A 20,045-nucleotide genomic window follows, 5' to 3' on the forward strand; every position below is an offset into this window, starting at 1 on the left:
GTTTTTTGTACTATGTCTATGATCTTCGTTACTTAATTTATATTTGATTAACCTTTTTAAATCAATTACTAAATAATTACAAATTTAAGTATTTTATTTAAATAAGTACTAAAATGATATATATACATTGATATAATAATTCATTTGCCTTGCTAAAAGCGGCATCCACCTCCGACTTCCGGTTATTAGCGGCAGCTGACGTCAGCTGCCAGTGGCAGCTACTTCCTGCTGCCAGCTGACGATTTTTCGCTGAACCCCTACTGGACAGAATTTAAAAAAGATTGAACTATGCCTTAACAATAATTCACAATATTACTATTTTTACTGTTTTTTTTATCAAATAAATGCGAAAGAGCATAAGAGACATGTACAGATCTTATTAACTTATTTTTGAATAGTAAACATAAATTATATTTTTTTCCTTGTTTTTATGTATTAAATGCTGTATAAATAAAATGTATTATTATTTTATTTTATTTATAGATGCAGAGGACATAAGATGGGATAAACAGGAGAAGCAAACCAGTGTTTTTCCATCAGTTTAAACAGCTGTAGATGCTTAGCAGGATTATAGTACGTGATCTGCTTCTTACACTGAAGATACGGGAGAATGGGAGAGAAACTGAAAAGATGAGCAATAATAAGAGACAGGGGAGTAAGACCCGGATCTCACTGCCAAACAAAACACTGCTCGTTTTTACAGGAGTTTCAGACACTTTAATACTTTAAGAGCAGCTCTCAGTCGTTAGGTGTCTCTCAGAGGAAACTCACTGCGCTAAAGCTAAACTGTACGATGCCTTTGCTGTAACCAGCTCTCTGAACTGGAGGCAGTTTTGGCAGACCTGGTGTGAGTGTCATTCTCTTTGTCTACCTTTTTCAAGCCTTCGGACATTATTGGGAATTACTTGTGAGACACAGTGGATCGCTCTGCCCTGGAGTCTAGGTGGACTCGGCATGCGAAACAAAAACTTACTCTGCATGACGCTGCCATGGAGACACTTCTAAAACATCTGAAGAGGGGCACGAGACACACACACACACACACACGCACACACACACCAGATCAGACAACATCTGTGTCTTGTTTCAAATACATGCAACCAGTCATAGCCATGTGGTAATTATCATATAAAAAACATATGCAATTTTAACTTTGAATGATTGGTTTGAGGTGTGAAAGGCATTTGTTGAGCAAAATTCCATCTAACACAAATATGTTCTAACGTGCTAACGATGTTATGAAAATGTTACTTCTAAATGTTCAGAGAACTTTATTTGTAGTGATGTATGTCTCGAGACCGGACCACTTTTACGCGGTCTCGGTCTTGTCACGGCCTTGACGGTCTTTGGTCTTGGTCTTGTCTTGGTCTCGGACCTCTCGCTCTTGTCTAGGTCTCGCTGTCTCAGACCGACATAGTGGTCGGTGATTTAGCAATACAATAGGCTACTACAATATCCACGACGACACAACGTTCGATAATGCAACATTATTATCCGCAACAGAACGGATTGAAGCGCGCGTCCGAGTTAAGACAGTGCGGAGTGTGCGCCCAATATGCGAGAAAACCACTGATCGCAGCGGCAACGAGCACTTTGATCACTTGATTTAAAAAACACATATCAGTGACATGATGGGTTTTAACTTCATTCAGGAGATTTGGGGTAACTGCACAACTGACAGATGACTTTGAGCGCACCGCTAACGGTGTGTGTGTGTGTGTGTGTAACCATAGCGACAAAACGACCAACTTTCGGATCCTGCACTTAAGCCTATAATTTCGTTTTTAAACATTTTACTATGTATTTAAAAGTTGCAGAATGGATTAATTTGGAGACTCCGAAATCGGCAGAGATAGGCAGGCATTTGCTTAGATGAATTTGTGTCTTTGATATCTCTCTCTGTGTGTGTGTGTGTGTGTGTGTGTGTGTGTGTGTGTGCATGTGTGTCTGTGTGTGTGTTATTTGATTACAGTATTGTATTTAAAATGGTGTTAGACTAAATAAATGGTCTTTTAAATATCATCTGCATATCTCCGTTGTGTTGACTAAACATTAGGCCTATCCAAGTTTATAATTGCGTATCTTTAATTTGATGTTATGATTTCATCTACACATTAAGTATAATTTCAATTGGTTACATATTTCTCATTCTTTAGACAGTTGTTGGAGGAGCAAGATGGTGTTGGAGGTGTTTGATGTTTTGTCAGATGAACCAGTCAGTACCAGTCATGCCAGTCCTCAACAGTAGGCTACACAAAATTTAAGGGAGTCTCAATCCTCTAATAGTGCAGTAACAGCCGTCGTGCAATTGCTACACATAGTTGATCTCACCCTGCAGAAACATTTACAGTGAGCTCACAGTCACACACATGACATGGTCTGTCTTTGTATTGTTCTGCCTGTGTAGTTGAAGTAATACCATCTAATATGTATTGAATGTAAACTGCGGCTGAACCCTAGTATGCTGCTGTTCTTGAATTCATATTGCTTAGCTTCAACACTAGTCTATTTTTTTTTTCCTCCGGTCTCGACTTGGTCTCAGTCTTGGTCTCGACTTGGTCTTGGTCTTGACTTGGTCTGTCTTGGTCTTGGTCTTGTCTTGGTCTCGATACCCTCTGGTCTTGGTAGTGTCTTGGTCTCGGTTTAGGCGGTCTTGACTACAAGTCTATTTATTTGTAGAAATGTTTTTTTCTTGGTTAAGTGAATGTTAAGGGAACATTACATTTTTTGGTAACACTTTAAAATACGGACCCTTCGTTAATGAATAACTACACAGGAACAAATGAGTAACACAATATTAACAATCTAGTAACTACAATTAACTAACAAGTAACTCTGATTAATGAATTAGTAAGTAATAGCACACAGATTTAAGTGGTAGTTCACTATTAACTAATCAATAACTACTATTTTTTAATACTTCACAGAGAACTACTGAATTTTTTTACAGATTTAAGTGGTAGTTTCTCAAATAGCTTACCTGATCTGTCTCAGCTGCTCAGTGAACCCAAACAAACAGATGAACTAGAGGAAATGACTAGCACTATGAGCACCATTTTCTCTAGTACATTAGACATCGTTGCACCAATTAGATTAAAAAAGGTTAGAGAGAAAACTAAAGCACCATGGTACAACAGTGTTACGCATGTTCTAAAGAGAGAAACTCGTAATTTAGAGCGTAAATGGAAACAAACTAATCTAGAGGTCTTTAGAATCGCATGGAAAGACAGTATGTCACGTTATAAAAAGGCCCTAAAAGCAGCCAGGGCTGAGCATCTCCGCAAACTAATAGAAAACAACCAAAACAATCCAAGGTTTTTATTTAACACCGTCGCTAGACTAACAAATAAACAGACGTTACCGGAGCAAAATATTCTGTCACAGTGTAGTAGTAATGATTTTATGAATTTCTTCACTGAGAAAATAGAAAGCATCAGAAACACAATTGTAAATGTACAATCTTTAATGGTGTCTTATGATTCAGCCTCAATTATCACCCCGCAAGAACAATTACAGCGCTTTGCAACTATAGGACAGGAAGAGTTAAATAAACTTATCATTGCATCTAAACCAACAACGTGTTTATTAGATCCAATACCAACTAAACTACTGAAACAAGTGTTACCTGTAGTGGAAGAGCCTCTTCTCAACATTATTAACTCGTCTTTATCCTTAGGTCATGTTCCAAGAATATTCAAGTTGGCAGTTATAAAACCTCTTATTAAGAAACCACAATTAGATCATAATAACCTAGCAAATTACAGACCCATTTCAAATCTTCCATTTATGTCTAAAATACTAGAAAAAGTTGTGTCCGCTCAATTGTGCTCTTTCTTGCAAGAAAATGATATCTATGAAAAGTTTCAGTCAGGATTCAGGCCGCACCATAGCACAGAAACTGCGCTCGTTAAAATCACAAATGATTTACTTCTAGCTTCTGACCAAGGCTGTATCTCAATACTAGTTTTACTTGATCTTAGTGCTGCGTTCGATACTATAGATCACACAATACTCTTAGACCGACTACAAAACTACACTGGTGTTCAGGGACAGGCATTAAACTGGTTTAGATCGTACTTATCAGACCGTTACCATTTTGTCTGCGTAAATGGGGAAAAATCGAAGATAACGTCAGTAAACTACGGTGTACCGCAAGGATCTGTGTTAGGCCCTCTGCTATTCTCAATATATATGCTGCCACTTGGTAATATTATAAGAAAACATGGAATTAATTTCCACTGTTATGCTGATGACACTCAATTATATATTTCATCACGACCAGATGAAAACGCTAAATTATCTAAATTAACAGAGTGTGTTAAAGATATAAAATACTGGATGACATGTAATTTTCTGCTATTAAATTCAGATAAAACGGAGGTATTACTTATTAGTCCAAAAAACTGCCCACAAAACCTCTTACAATACAACTTTAACATCGTAGGATGTCCTGTTACTTTATCCTCTACAGTAAAAGACCTGGGTGTTATATTAGACCGCAACTTGTCTTTTGAAAATCATATTTCATATGTTACAAGAACAGCCTTTTTCCACCTTAGAAACATTGCTAAGCTACGTAACATGCTATCTGTTTCTGATGCAGAAAAGTTAGTTCATGCATTCATGACCTCGAGACTAGATTACTGTAATGCTTTATTAGCTGGTTGTCCTGCATCCTCAATAAACAAGCTACAGTTAGTCCAAAATGCCGCCGCTAGAGTTCTTACTAGATCAAGAAAATACGATCATATAACACCAATTCTGTCGTCTCTACATTGGTTACCTATAAAGTTCCGTATCAATTACAAAGTATTGCTACTGACCTATAAAGCCCTAAATGGTTTAGCTCCCGTGTATTTAACGGAACTTCTATCGCCCTACAATCCATCACGCTCTTTAAGATCACTAAATTCGAGGCTTCTGGTCATTCCTAGGATATCTAAGTCCACTACAGGAGGGAGAGCTTTTTCACATTTAGCTCCTAAACTCTGGAATGGCCTTCCTGATATTGTTCGAGGCTCAGACTCGCTGTCCCAGTTTAAAACTAGATTAAAGACGCATCTCTTCAGCCAGGCATTCACATAATACTTACATTTTATACTACAGTTGAGACGACTCGACGCGGGCGATGTTTATGCCCTAAATCAATACATGATTAACTAACTGTATTTCTCTATGTACATTTCTGAAATGCACTTTCTGTAAAGCTGCTTTGAAACAATATGTATTGTGAAAAGCGCTATACAAATAAATTTGAATTTGAATTTGAATTTAGTTCACTAATAACTAATCAATAACTACTATTTTTCAATACTTCCCAGAGAAATAATGAAAAAAATTCACAATTCATGCAAAACTAATTAATAACTAATGCAGGACAAATTACTAGCACTAGATTAACATTACTGCTAGATACTGTACACTAATTATAAATATGTAATAGCGTAGCAGACTTATGATTTGGGAAAGCTGTCAATAATTAGCCTATGCACTGCTGTCTTTTAGAGAACTATTCATAAACTAAATAATTTTTAAGAATTGTTTTTATAAATGCACTTGTCTGGAACACTTACCCTGTGGCCGATTTTCCGGCAATCCTCTGGACTGGCTTTGAATAACTAGACTCATCATGGTGAGTACTGGAACATACTGAGTCATCAGCCATCCAAATACCAGTTATTTTATTATAGCTTGAGTCATTTGAGACACTTGAGTCATTACTAGTTAGTTAACATGATCTTCACTTTAGAATACGGATCCAAATAATTAGTAGTTCCTATAGGGGTATGTAGTAACACTTGAGTCATTACTAGTTAGTTAACATGATCTTCACTTTAGAATACGGATCCAAATAATTAGTAGTTCCTATAGAGGTATGTAGTAACACTTGAGTCATTACTAGTTAGTTAACATGATCTTCACTTTAGAATACGGATCCAAATAATTTGTAAGTCCTATAAAAGTATGCATTAACACTTGAGTCATTACTAGTTATCATGATTCCATGCTGTAGTTACTAATGAAGAGCCAACCCGAAAGGGTAGAATCATCTAATCATTCACAGGATATATATACACACACATATTTATATATATATATATATATATATATATATATATATATACATATGAACAAAGAGACATACATAAAAACAATTTTGAGAGGTAGGTTAAATAATAAAATAACTGGTATTTGGATGGCTCAGTATGTTCCAGTACTCACCATGATGAGTCAAGTTATTCAAAGCCAGTCCAGAGGAATGCCGGAAAATCGGCCACAGGGTAAGTGTTCCAGACAAGTGCATTTATAAAAACAATTTTTAAAAATTATTTAGTTTATGAATAGTTCTCTAAAAGACAGCAGTGCATAGGCTAATTATTGACAGCTTTCCCAAATCATAAGTCTGCTACGCTACTACATATTGATAATTAGTGTACAGTATCTAGCAGTAATGTTAATCTAGTGCTAGTAATTTTTCCTGCATTAGTTATTAAGTTTTGCATGAATTGTGAATTTTTTTAATTATTTCTCTGGGAAGTAATAAAAAATTGTAGTTATTGATTAGTTATTAGTGAACTACCACTTAAATCTGTAAACAATTCAGTAGTTCTCTGGGAAGTATTAAAAAAATAGTAGTTATTGATTAGTTAATAGTGAACTACCACTTAAATCTGTGTGCTATTACTTACTAATTCGTTAATCAGAGTTACTTGTTAGTTAACTGTAGTTACTAGATTGTTAACATTGTGTTACTCATTTGTTCCTGTGTAGGTATTCATTAACGAAGGATCCGTATTTTAAAGTGTTACCCATTTTTTAAATCATTTTTCAAACATTATGTTCTTTGAACATTCTTAAACTATTAGTAACATTAGTAACACAAATGTTAGACAAATGTCCAACTAAAATGTTTCAGGAATTTTTTTTTGATGAACAATGTATAAGTGTTTTCATATTAACAATTTGAAAACATTATTAAATACCAGATAACTTTGAACGAATGTTCTATTAACGTTACTTTATAAAAAATAAGAATGTTTGTTCACAACTTTGAAAGAACCTTGCCAGAACGTTCCCTCTTAGCTGGGATAACACAAGCACATCGTTTATATATAGTTTGTTGGTTGAACAATTTAAGTTTAAGTTGTCATAACTCAAAAAAATGTATGTAAACAATTGTGTTAATTATTTTGTTGTTGAGCCAACTTATCATTTTTAGAGTGTACAACAACTTGAACTAAAATTAAAATCAAAACCCAACTCGAAATACAATAGTATTTAAATAATACTGAAATAACACTGGTTCCTTTCTCTAGAAGCATCTTCAAATCACAGCCCTCAGTGTGTAAAGAGACGAGAGGAGATCAGTGGTGAAGTTACCTTGCGGGGCAGGGGTGTGTGTTACAGGACACCACACCGGTGGAGGGCCGAGTTCGAGAGCTACAGTAAGACGTGTTCACCTGAACTCTCAGATCCTTGTAGCAGGCTGATTTAGTGACCATCTGACCTGAGGAATGAGCACAAACGACACATGTCAATTCATCACGTAAATGTAATCTGTGCTAACATATACAACAGACAAGACATATACATACTGTACACACACATATATATATACAGTATACCAAAACATGAATCCACAGCTGATATGAACATAATGGTCATAAAACCTTGTCCTCTGACATCATTCATGAACTCAAGGAAAGTTGAAGGTATTTGAGCTGAAGACACAGCTTCCCAGAGGTCGTCCGGAGGGAGTTTGACCTCTGGGTTAAAGGACGTCCTAAAGCAGTTATTGGCCCTTCAGCTGCCCTCACCTCAGGCTCTCTACACACCATCCCAGAGGCTAATGTCAGGTCTGGTGTGGAAGAGCAGGAGGGTACGGCCCGTGTCAGCACTAATAATGGGAACTATAGAGTTACACCTGCCACAGGTCATCAGATATGCTTGAGGAAAGACTGAGCAAGTGTTCAATAAAGGAAACAGAATGATTATGAATGCATTCACATATGTATTTAATGAAAAAGTGCTACTGGTTTTGCAGAACCCCTTAAAAAGAAGTACACTGTAGCACACTGTAATGGTTATGTTCTGTTTTATTATCATTGATATTTGGTTTTCCATATTTGCCTGTGCTCTGTGTTCCTAGTTAGTTTGCTTGGTTGTTAATTAACCCCAAACCTTTTCCTTGTTCTGTTAATTATAACTGTGTATTTAAACCATGAGTTCTGTCTGTTCATTGTTCCATGCTGCCTTTAGTAATGTGGTTGTTTTCTATTTCTGTACTTCTATTACACTGTTTCATGAAAAAATATCATTGCTTTTGTGAACTGAATCAATGGATTCATGCTTCTGTCATAAACTCTCATGAATGTGCCAAGTAGAGCTAGGACGGATGTCTAGATTTTCAGTGAATATTTTGTTTTCTGTGCATATACATTTTATAATGAACGTCTACATTTAATCAGCACATATGAATGATGTTTGGTTTATTGCAATAACCAAGGCATCATCATGAGCTTGAGCTGGACCAGAATTACAGACTCACAGAAGCTCTAAAAGATTGATGTGGTTTAAGTGTTTCACAGATTAACATGTGGCTGTAGTATAAGGTCTGGCCTAAACATCTGGCCATTAGTATCTACTAGGATCATGTTCTGTTCAGGCTGATGCAGTACCTCCTGCACAGCTGGCAGAGCACTGCGTGCGAATGATGGCCCACGTGTAGTTGTGTTTCGGCTGGCTCCGTCTCTCTGTATGGTCTTTGGTCAGTGTGTACTCCCACTGAATGCCTGGGTTCCAGCCCTGCAAGAGAACCTGTGCAAGGAGAAACATACAAGACCTAATGAACACAATAGGAAAACACACAAAAGCATTCTTTTTTTTAATTTCTTGAGGACAATGAGTACACTGACTCCTTTGTTTTACGACAAAACGCCTCCCACGTGCTGTGTCGCCGAACAATGTCTTCTGCTATCAGAACATTTCACAGTCAAATGTGTTAAATGCAGGTCGTTTTTAACCATAATTCCATTTTGTACAGTAACAAGGACATCTGCATGATTTCGGAGTCAATTACAGTCCACAAAATAAAACATATATAGGAATATATTTTATGTTGGTAGTTCATGATGATTTTATGGGAATTTTGAGGAAAAAAACTATACAGATTGCATTTCCGCATATTTGTATCCCCATCCATGGACAGTCAGATCAACAGAGAGTTATTAACAGAACAGTTGTACCAAGGGTAGGTTTATCTTGCTCACTTTAGCAACACACTGGATCCCTCAAGGAAACCGAAAGTAACTCCCGCAAAACATTTACTCTTGAATTCTTGCACCTAGGAGCAATACAAGTTGACACCATCATGACTATAAGTTTGCTAAGAAGTCAGTAAACACTAAAGCAAGGGGGTATTTGACTCTGTTAAGGCTGGGCCACAATAAAAGATTCATAAAATCATTATGGGTGTTGAAGTTTTGAAGACAACAGCCTTTTTTCTCTGTTTTCTCTAGTCAGGTAGCACCCATAAAAAAATAAAAAAAAATAAAAAAACACCTTTCTCCTATATAGGCAAGTTTTGTTGAAAGCCCATTTTGGTGAAGTACCCCATTAAGTTAGAATTTAGCAATTCTAACAATGTCATGTGGTACATCAAGACTAAACATAAATGTAAGATATTTCAGTGCAGATGAAGATAACCATGCTTTACACTTTAACACAGGCTTTGGCAAGCAGCAGTATGACACAGCAGACCAGCGCCAATGAAGCAGACTTATTACAGAGAAAAAAATAAAACTGAATACAAAGAAACATGTGTTGTCAATGTAAAGAATGTAATTGGCCAGTTTAAAATTAATGGAAGATAAAAAAGTACTACTACCTCAACCACTAGCGTCTCATTAGTGGGTCCGGTGGAGGTGAGGCTCTCTGGACGATTGTAGGGTCTCTTGTAGTCAAACACAGCCCCAGCAATGGAGTGTTGTCCGGGCCAGTCCACTGTCCAGCGTCCATTCAGGTAATACTTCCTCTGCAGGTTCCTCAGGGCCAGATAAGAGCTGGAGGAGTTGAGCTCCGTCACACGGATACTGCGCGCTCCAGCCGGTATGGTCACCACACGGGAGTACTCTACACAAGAGACATTGCAGAAATCATAAAATTATATTAGATTATAACAGTATTTTTAAATGTAATTAATGTTTCACTTATTGTTATATTTTTAATGACATACATGCTACAACGAATATCTAAATTATTGTGAAAATAACAAGAAACTGTTTAAATATAAATGTTTAAATACAAATAAATATTTTATATTTTAAATATGTTTTTGGAAAAATACAGTTTTTTGTTTTGTTCGGTTAATAGGGATAAATTATATGTAATTATAGCCATTCAACATTACAGTATAACTAATAGTCAGGCCTTAACTGTAAATGATCAGACATTTAAAAGACATTAGCATAGCTACATCAGGAAGGGAAAAAGAAAAACGAATTGCGCTAATTATTTTAATGGGGACATATGCCCTTTTTCAAAGTCTTGATTTTGGTTTTGCGGTCTAATAGAATAGGTTATCATGCTTGAATGTTCAAAATCACCTTATTTTTCACATATTTTATATTGTTGCTGCACCTCTCTTCCCAGTCTTCCAGTAACGCTCAGTTTAGTTTCTGTCTCTGTGAAGCCCCTCCTTCCGAAAAAGCGCAATTTGCTCTGATTGGTCGACTCGACCAGTGTGTTGTGATTGGTCAATAAATGTCATGCCCCTTACCATAACAGAGAGTTTCACACACTACTAACTAACTCAACCAGGAGGAATTACTTAAATGAGGAATGTTGTGATGTGTTCATTCCCAGAAAAAAAACTCAAGACTAATGGAGGTGTTTCAGGGAGTTCAGAAAAAGTGACTTTGTGGAGTGGACTTTGTGCTTTGGACAAAGTGGACTTTGTGCTTTGTAACTTTGCAGACCTTTTTCATGCTCAAACAGCAACATTACACACTAAAGAAAGTTGAAAATGTAAAAAAAAAACACATAATCGGACCTCTTTAAATGCATTACACAGCAATTATTAATCATATAAATTGATATTATTTTTCCCAGCCCTATTTAGAAAACTGTTCATACAGACATAGATTGTACATACGTTCAGAGAATAAAGACACGTACGGCTCATGAAATGTTGTTTGGTGTATTGTCCTTTGTAGATCTTGCAGGTGGAGTTGTTCCCCTTACAGATGCCACACAAATCCGGCACGGCATTGGATCCCAGCACCCTGTCACAGCCCACTCTCTAGAAAACACAAATCATGACCTCTCAGCAAGCACAGAAAATGAAATACAGCACTTAAGTTACAACATTTTAGTGTAACCAGGTGAAAAGTCACGGGAGAAGAGGAAGTGCCTCCATGACAATGTGATTGGCTGTTTACACTGTATGATAATTTCCACAAATAGTCCAACAATCAGCCTGGGGTGCATTTCCCAAAAGTATTGTTAGCCAGTTATAGTGGAAAGTTTTGTTGTTGCCAAAATAGTTAAACAATATGATGCTTTATTAACAAACTTCGGGAGGAGCGCGTTCAGATAATTAACACGGCAGGAGCACATTCAGTTAATCAACTAAATTAACGAGATAAGAGGTATATATACAACAGACTTACATCTGTTCCATGACAGTTTTCCAGCATCCCTCCACCACCCCATCTCCTCACTTCTAACTATTCGTATCCCAACCTGGAATGAAAGGAATACTCTGGGTTCGGGTTAAACTCCGAGCTCAGAGCCCTCCTCTCAGACAGCATGCATAACCTTCACTCTATTTAGTAATATGTAAGTGTGAACTCATGAATCTGTGTTTCCCAAAACGTCTCGGTTACGTATGTAACCCTAGTTCCCTGAAGAGGAAACAAGACGCTAATACTAATAGGGGGTGGTGTGGCGCAATGGATAAGACACATGCCTTTGGTGTGAGAGACCCGGGTTCGAATCCACTGTGAGACGCCAATGTGTCCCTGAGCAAGACACTTAACCCCTAGTTGCTCCAGAGGCGTGCGACCTCTGACATATATAGCAATTGTAAGTCGCTTTGGATAAAAGCGTCAGCTAAATGAATAAATGTAAATGTAATATATTAGCTCTAATACCCGCACCGCCATAAGAGCAAGTGTCGGTCTGTGTGAAATCAATGCGCACATCTAGGCGAAAGCACCTGCGCACCTGCACACCTGGATTGGTGTAGACATACTCCTAGAGGAGTGGGCCCGTACAGCCAAAGGTGAAGGCTGACTGGCCGACTCATAAGCAAGTGAGATGGCCTAGACCACCCACTTGCTCATCCTCTGCTTAGATACCGGGTACCCCAAAGCAAGCGAACAGTGTTTAGACTTTCTCCACAGTTCTGTGGACGTAAGCATCTAAGGCCCTAACTGGGGAGAGCACATAAAGTATCTCTAGGTCAGACATCCAGAGGAAGACAGAAGGCCTGCAGTACTATAGGTCTTACAGTTTTAGTAGGAACCTTGGGAACGTAACCTGGTCTTAGGGCGAAGAAAACCCTTTCCCATGCCAGGAGCAAATTCCATGCACGAGTGAGATACCGAAAGTGTTTGAATGTCTCCAATTCTCTTGAGAGACGAAATAGCGAGGAGAAAGACAATCTTTAGAGAGATATTCTCAGAAACGTCCTCAATGAGCTCAAATGAAGCTAGGGAGAGGCCTTCTAGTACAACAGCCAAGTCCAATGTCGGCACCCTCGTGCAGACTGCTGGCCTCAGCCTCAAAGTGCCACAAAGGAAACAAATTATTAGTGGGTGTCTCCCCAAAGATACTGAAAACAGAAAAAAGAAAAAACAGAAAAAAATCTGTAAACAAACTCCTTTTGCAATCGTGACAGTGGTGTCATTTTTGTTTAATGTCGACCCCTCTTTTATAATTATATCAGCTCTTTAAAGGTGCCAGAGTGGAGAAATGTAGACAGACTCAACCATGATGACTCGACTTGGACTCGAATACTGGGGGCTCGGACTCGACTCGGACTCGAACTCAGGTAATTACCATTAATGGTGACTCGACTCAGACTCTTCTTTGGTGACTCGGACTCGAACACTGGGGACCCGAGACTCGACTCGGACTCGAACTCAGGTAATGGTGACTCGACTCGGACTCGAATCTGACTCTTCTTTGGTGACTCGGACTTGGACTCGGACTCGAACACCAGGGGCGTGTCTAGAGCATTTTCAGTGGGGGGGCCATGCTGGGGCACTGCCTCCAAACGGGGTGGCCGCCAGTGACAAAAAAAAAAGAAGCTAAATTCTACAGTAGCCTATATTACGTAAATCCTACTGATTTTATTTTTTTTAACTTGAATAAAGTTACTTGTAAACAAATGTAGTAATAAAGCACATTTTTGATTAATTTAGTTTTTTGTCATCCCTGCATCCATTAAGTTAAATTTGAGAGCCAGTGTTTATTATTTTTTGTGTTTTCATAAAACTAACAAGTTTATAAAATAAAAGCAATTTTAATAATGAGCCATTTTAAAAACCCAGAAGCTTCTACGATGTCAACTATTTTCTTTTAATTAGTTTGGCCATTACAATATACAGTAGTTTTATTCACAATCTCTTTCAAATAATAATAATAAAAAAATAAAAACAAATTCCCCCCACTGTAATAATTCAAATGGTTTGGCCAAAACATCAGTGTTTCATTCAGCATTTCTTTCAGACTCATTTACAAAAAAGCTGAGTAACTCAGAGTTAAAGGGATGGTTCACTTTGAAATAAAATTTTGGTATGTTTTAGCTTACGTATGTTTAAGGGCATTCAAGATGTAGGTGTCTTTTTTTTCCGCAGTAGTTTCAATTTTGATATTTTTAGGTCAAACCGTTCTTGTCTGTCAGTCATATAATGCAGGTCTATGATCACTATCTCAAAGAGCATGCACAATGAAGTCCAAATTAAACAATTCCCCATCGTAAGTACACATTGATGGCCTAAGACACGAAACGAGCGGTTTGTGTGAGAAAAAGAGCAGTATTTATATCGTTTTTACCTCTACACAACCACGTCCAAGTGATCTGAGGGCGCACGCGCTTCCTGGTGTGTGACGTGTGCGCGCGTTCTGGCTTAGCTCCGGAAAGAGCCGGACGTGATCTCGGATGTGTACAAGAGGTAAAAAACTATATAAATACTGTTCGTTTTCTCACACAAACCGCTCGTTTCGTGTCTTAGGCCATCATTGTGTACTTAAGATGGGTTACTTACTCACAACTTGCGACCGTTGTTTCTCTGGCGCTGCACTTCTTTGAATCGCGAACTTCAGTAGAGTCTATAAACTGATTGGCTGTAAAATGAACCAATCACAAGACATCTTATAGGGGGGGCACCTGGGGTGGCCAATCGAATTTCAGGGGGGGCCGGTGCCCCCCCTGGCCACCACGTAGACCCGCCCCTGTCGAACACTGGGGACTCGAGACTCGAAAACTGGGGACCCGAGACTCGAACTCAGGTAATGGTGACTCGACTCAGACTCGACTCTCGACTTCTTTGGTGACTCGGACTTGGACTCGGACTCGAACACTGGGGACTCAAGATGCGACTCGGCAGTTGGTGATTCGACAACAACACTGACATAAGGTATTATGTCTCCAGCGTGATAGGCGCGTGCGCTAATAAGGACGCGAAAGACCGCAGCCGCTAGCATGCCTCTTGAGGCCAGGTGAGTGAGGTTTACACACAGATCTCTTACTGGTCTACGTCCGTTACACTCACTCCCCTACACCTCATGGCACTCGGGTCATGGCACCAAATGTTAACTCGACCCTACTTGATTCGCTCCGAGTGGGATTTCGAACCGGGTTCTCGGTCGCGCTAACAAGGACGCTAAAGACCACAGCCGCTAGTGTCAGTTGCTAGCACGCCTCTTGAGCCCAGGGGAGTGAGGTTTACATGCAGAGCTCTTACTGGCCTACGTTTCTTCTATCTGTCGCATGATGTAATTTTCGACAGTCCTTTATTGTTGAACGTCATAGGTGCGATCATGTTACTATGGCTTCGGACTAGTTGGTTAGTTTCTCCAGAGGATGCACTGTACTATGGTAGTTTATCAGCAAGTTCGTTGATCGGGAAACACACCCCTGAATGGGTCAAACTGGTGGAAAAGTGTGGATTAATTATAAAAAAAACAACTCACCAATTCAGATTTCAGCCCTTTCTGTCATGTCCAAATCAAATCGAACTTATAATAATTACACAGTGGGTGAGAATAAACCTGCACCTGTGCATGCGACCATCAGGTAAATACAGGTTTATCAGACACATGCTCAAATGTAAACATGTTGTATTAAGAAAGAAGTATAAGATGCTTCAAACTGCAAAGATAATATAAAGAATCACAAAAGGGTGATGAGGTCATCATGTATGACATACACAGAGATCAAATGCTCTCAGCTAAATAGTTATTTTGTGTGTTCATGTGTAAAAATATTCTTTCTGTAATGTTTTCAGTGCAAACTACTTATGTCAGACTCGTGTATAATCTAAAACATGAAATGACAAATGACTCAGATTATTCATCATTATTGCTTGTTTAAACTAAATCCACTGAACTACAATTGTTCTGGTCCACTGCAATGTGTCACTATTTCAAACAACCAAAATTGCTCTTTTAATATAACAGCGGATCTGAAATGTTGTCAGTGAAATTCAGACGCTGAAGACAAATGTAATGGAACAGAATTGTAGCTGGCTCTCTCGCTGCAAACATCCAAACACGAAATATGAAACTGATGTGTGTTCATGAGCAGAGACTCTCCAGAAAGACCTTTGTTTTCTTCAGTTCTCTGATCTAAAGTGGAATGAAATGCATTTGGTCGATCTGCCTCAACAGGGATTTCCACAGCAGAAGAAAACATAAAACTAAGCACTGTGAGAATTCACTACAGATGATCCCTCTTAAAAAACTCTGGCTCTGATGGTAATGCACAATTGTGTCAGTAGTCCATTACCAGAGAAAACCCCCCAGCTAAAGCACAACTGAGGGATGCTTTTATTATAGTAGCCATGTGTTACAACTCAGAACAAACCACTGGATAGAGAATAGAACAAGCCTGAGTGAAGAATGTTTTCTATTCAACACAGCTGAGAGTTACTCAACTATTACAGTACATTACTCAATTATTTGCAAGTAACTAGATTAAGGCTATAGTATCTATAGTTATAATATCAACAAAGACAATTACTAAAGACCTCAGGTTATACAGTGTCAGAAATTAAAAATTGTGAATATTGTACATTACCTCACAAATGCCGTCAATGCAGACATCGGCGCTGTCCTGTGTGCAGAGCGTCCCATCCCTGACTTTACTGGAGAGGGCGAAGAAGAAGTCGTAACCTTCAGCGAAGCAGTACAGCTTACACACATCTTGATCTGGAACAACACACACACACACACACACACACACACACACACACACACACACACACACACACACACACACACACACACACACACACACACACACACACACACACACACACACTCTTGTTATTATATCTTAACAGAGAATTTTCATAGAAATAATGGTTTTTATACTTTACAAACTGTATATTCTATCCCCTTACACTAACCCTACCCCTAAACCTACCCATCACAGTAAGCTTTCTGCATAGAATATCTATCTTAATTTATAATATTTCACCCTGCTTGGTTTGAAAGGCCTAACTATTCAATCACACTAGAAATGTAACTCTAAAATCACACAAAGTGCATTAACCAGCTACAACTGAGTTGGTTTCAAATCCATCTGTGTTCAGTTGTCTGATAGCACACCAAATATCACTGACTCGGGAGAGTCTCACAACTAATGAAGCCCAAGGAACTTTGAGATTAAGTTGGAAAACATCTGGAGATGATCATAGAAAGACTGACAAAGCTCTGAATGTGAATGCTATGAATGCTGTCATAATAACCCAATCCCCCACCATTAACTTACTTTAAAATCAGAGGGAAATACCTGGTCAATAAGAAGCCCCATTCCCAGTCTAAACTCTAACTTTAATCCTAACTCTCTATCTAAAATCTAGAACCAATAAAAATGTTTAAGCAACAACATTTTCTAAGCGGCAAAGTCATCAAGAATGGAATTAGACGGCAGCACCATGCATTGGGGTTGCTTTTCAGGAGGAACTGAAAAGCTTGTTGCCATTAAGGAAAACATAGATGGAGCCAAATACAGAAAGACCCTTAATGAGAACTTGCTCATTCACCCAACAATCTGCAATAAGTGTGAAAATCTTTTCAGCACAACAATGACCCAAAGCACATGGAAAAACTATGAAATGGCTTGAAATACATCTGATCGGTGGTAGAATCTGAACCAACTTTTTCCATCTCAAGATACTTTGTGCTAAAGATTAGAATAGAGATTCCAGTCATTCTTGCAAGAAGATGCATGACTGTAATAATTTCTAAAGGACCATGTAGAACGTCATGACTTTGGGGGGTGAAAACATCTTTCACTCCAGAGACATCAATGTTCTTTTTGGTGCGTAAATGTGTAGAATTTATTGTGTGGTGGAAGGAAGACACATCTAGTTACATGTTGGAGGAGTAACAGAAACAAAATGTGAAAGAAAATCATGTGAATATCTGAACATACTTCACTTCAGTCTTACTTCATAAATAATGTTTTTTTCCAGAATTGTGTCAAATGCACCGGCTCATTTCTTTTATACATCGCCTAGTGAATAAAACCTATACCAAAATGTATTTAAAATGCATTTATTTCATACTACGTATACTACAAATCCATTACATATCGCTTGAGACTTTTTGATAAATATTATAATTAAACTTTATTTGGGAATACTTCTTTATTGCACAGTGCACATTTCTTAATATTAAGCCTAAATTGTGTTGTAATGTCACTACTAATAAGGATAGTATGTGTGGCGAGCAGGACAAGGTCGAGGGCCGTGAGAGAGCGGCGCGAGGCCGGGGGCGTGATTACTAATGAGCGACACCTGCGCGACGCACCGGTCTCGTATCTCTCATGGAGGAGCGGAAGCATAAAAGGAAGGAGCGACGACAGTGAAGAACGAGAGAGGCCAGGCCTGGACTATTTTATTTGATGTTTATGTTTTATTTGATGTGACTGCAGTCGTCCGTGAGGGGCTGCTGTCTTTTATTTTCGTTTTGTATTTGTTTTATTTTTGGTATTACAGTGTGTTGAATGTTCGCCGGTTCCCGCCTCCTTCTTCCCACAACATCTAACCTCGTTACAGTATGAACTCTGTATAATATCCTTCTTTAAGTGCAAGATATTTAAAGTGTACCTAAAGTATACTTGCAATAGTTCCTCTTTAACACAATCAAGTATACTTTAAGTACATCTTCAGTTGGACCTCAGCACTACTTCTGGATACTTAAAGTGCATTACGTACAAAATTAGTTGTTCCAATTTGGCAGACTTTAATTATACCAATAGTACAATTGCAGAGTATTTATATTAAGTACATAAATCTGTAAATGTATTTGTAGTATACTTAGCATAAAATATAGTGGGTACACAAAGTATTCAGACCCCCTTAAATTTTTCGCTCTTTGTTATATTGCAGCCATTTGCTAAAATCATTTAAGTTCATTATTGTACACACAGCACCCCATATTGACAGAAAAACACAGAATTGTTGACATTTTTGCACATTTATTAAAAAAGAAAAACTGAAATATCACATGGTCCTAAGTATTCAGACCATTTGCTCAGTATTTAGTAGAAGCTGATCTAATACAGCCATGAGTCTTTTTGGGAAAGATGCAACAAGTTTTTCACACCTGGATTTGGGTATCCTCTGCCATTCCTCCTTGCAGATCCTCTCCAGTTCTGTCAGGTTGGATGGTAAACGTTGGTGGACAGCCATTTTCAGGTCTCTCCAGAGATGGTCAATTGGGTTTAAGTCAGGGCTCTGGCTGGGCCATTCAAGAACAGTCACGGAGTTGTTGTGAAGCCACTCCTTCGTTATTTTAACTGTGTGCTTAGGGTCATTGTCTTGTTGGAAGATGAACCTTCGGCCCAGTCTGAGGTCCAGAGCACTCTGGAGAAGGTTTTCGTCCAGGATATCCCTGTACTTGGCCGCATTCATCTTTCCCTCGATTGCAACCAGTCGTCCTGTCCCTGCAGCTGAAAAACACCCCCACAGCATGATGCTGCCACCACCATGCTTCACTGTTGAGACTGTATTGGACAGGTGATGAGTAGTGCCTGGTTTTCTCCACACATACCGCTTAGAATTAAGGCCAAAAAGTTCTATCTTGGTCTCATCAGACCAGAGAATCTTATTTATCACCATCTTGGAGTCCTTCAGGTGTGCTTTCATGTGTCTTGCACTGAGGAGAGGCTTCCGTCGGGCCACTCTGCCATAAAGCCCCGACTGGTGGATGGCTGCAGTGATGGTTGACTTACTACAACTTTCTCCCATCTCCCGACTGCATCTCTGGAGCTCAGCCACAGTGATCTTTGGGTTCTTCTTTACCTCTCTCACCAAGGCTCTTCTCCCCCGATAGCTCAGTTTGGCCGGACGGCCAGCTCTAGGAAGGGTTCTGGTCGTCCCAAACATCTTCCATTTAAGGATTATGGAGGCCACTGTGCTCTTAGGAACCTTAAGTGCAGCAGAATTTTTTTTGTAACCTTGGCCAGATCTGTGCCTTGCCACAATTCTGTCTCTGAGCTCTTTAGGCAGTTCCTTTGACCTCATGATTCTCATTTGCTCTGACATGCACTGTGAGCTGTAAGGTCTTATATAGACAGGTGTGTGGCTTTCCTAATCAAGTCCAATCAGTATAATCAAACACAGCTGGACTCAAATGTAGGTGTAGAACCATCTCAAGGATGATCAGAAGAAATGGACAGCACCTGAGTTAAATATATGAGTGTCACAGCAAATGGTCTGAATACTTAGGACCATGTGATATTTCAGTTCTTCTTTTTTAATAAATGTGCAAAAATGTCAACAATTCTGTGTTTTTCTGTCAATGTG

The 20,045-nt window shown here is 38.7% G+C and overlaps 1 protein-coding gene across 1 annotated transcript in view; it reads right to left on the reverse strand.

Moving 5' to 3' along the window:
- adamts16 (ADAM metallopeptidase with thrombospondin type 1 motif, 16) overlaps positions 1-20,045 on the reverse strand; it is an 87,069-nt gene that overhangs the window by 20,980 nt on the left and 46,044 nt on the right. The window contains exons 14-18 of the mRNA XM_084384784.1: positions 16,307-16,437; positions 11,176-11,299; positions 9,887-10,131; positions 8,679-8,817; positions 7,381-7,507 (exon numbers count right to left, since the gene is read on the reverse strand). Coding sequence (XP_084240910.1) covers positions 7,381-7,507; positions 8,679-8,817; positions 9,887-10,131; positions 11,176-11,299; positions 16,307-16,437 — 766 coding nt within the window. The remainder of the gene's footprint in view (positions 1-7,380; positions 7,508-8,678; positions 8,818-9,886; positions 10,132-11,175; positions 11,300-16,306; positions 16,438-20,045) is intronic.

The sequence above is a fragment of the Rutilus rutilus genome (genome assembly GCF_951802725.1).
Source record: "Rutilus rutilus genome assembly, chromosome: 17".
NCBI classification, from domain to species: Eukaryota; Metazoa; Chordata; class Actinopteri; order Cypriniformes; family Leuciscidae; genus Rutilus; species Rutilus rutilus.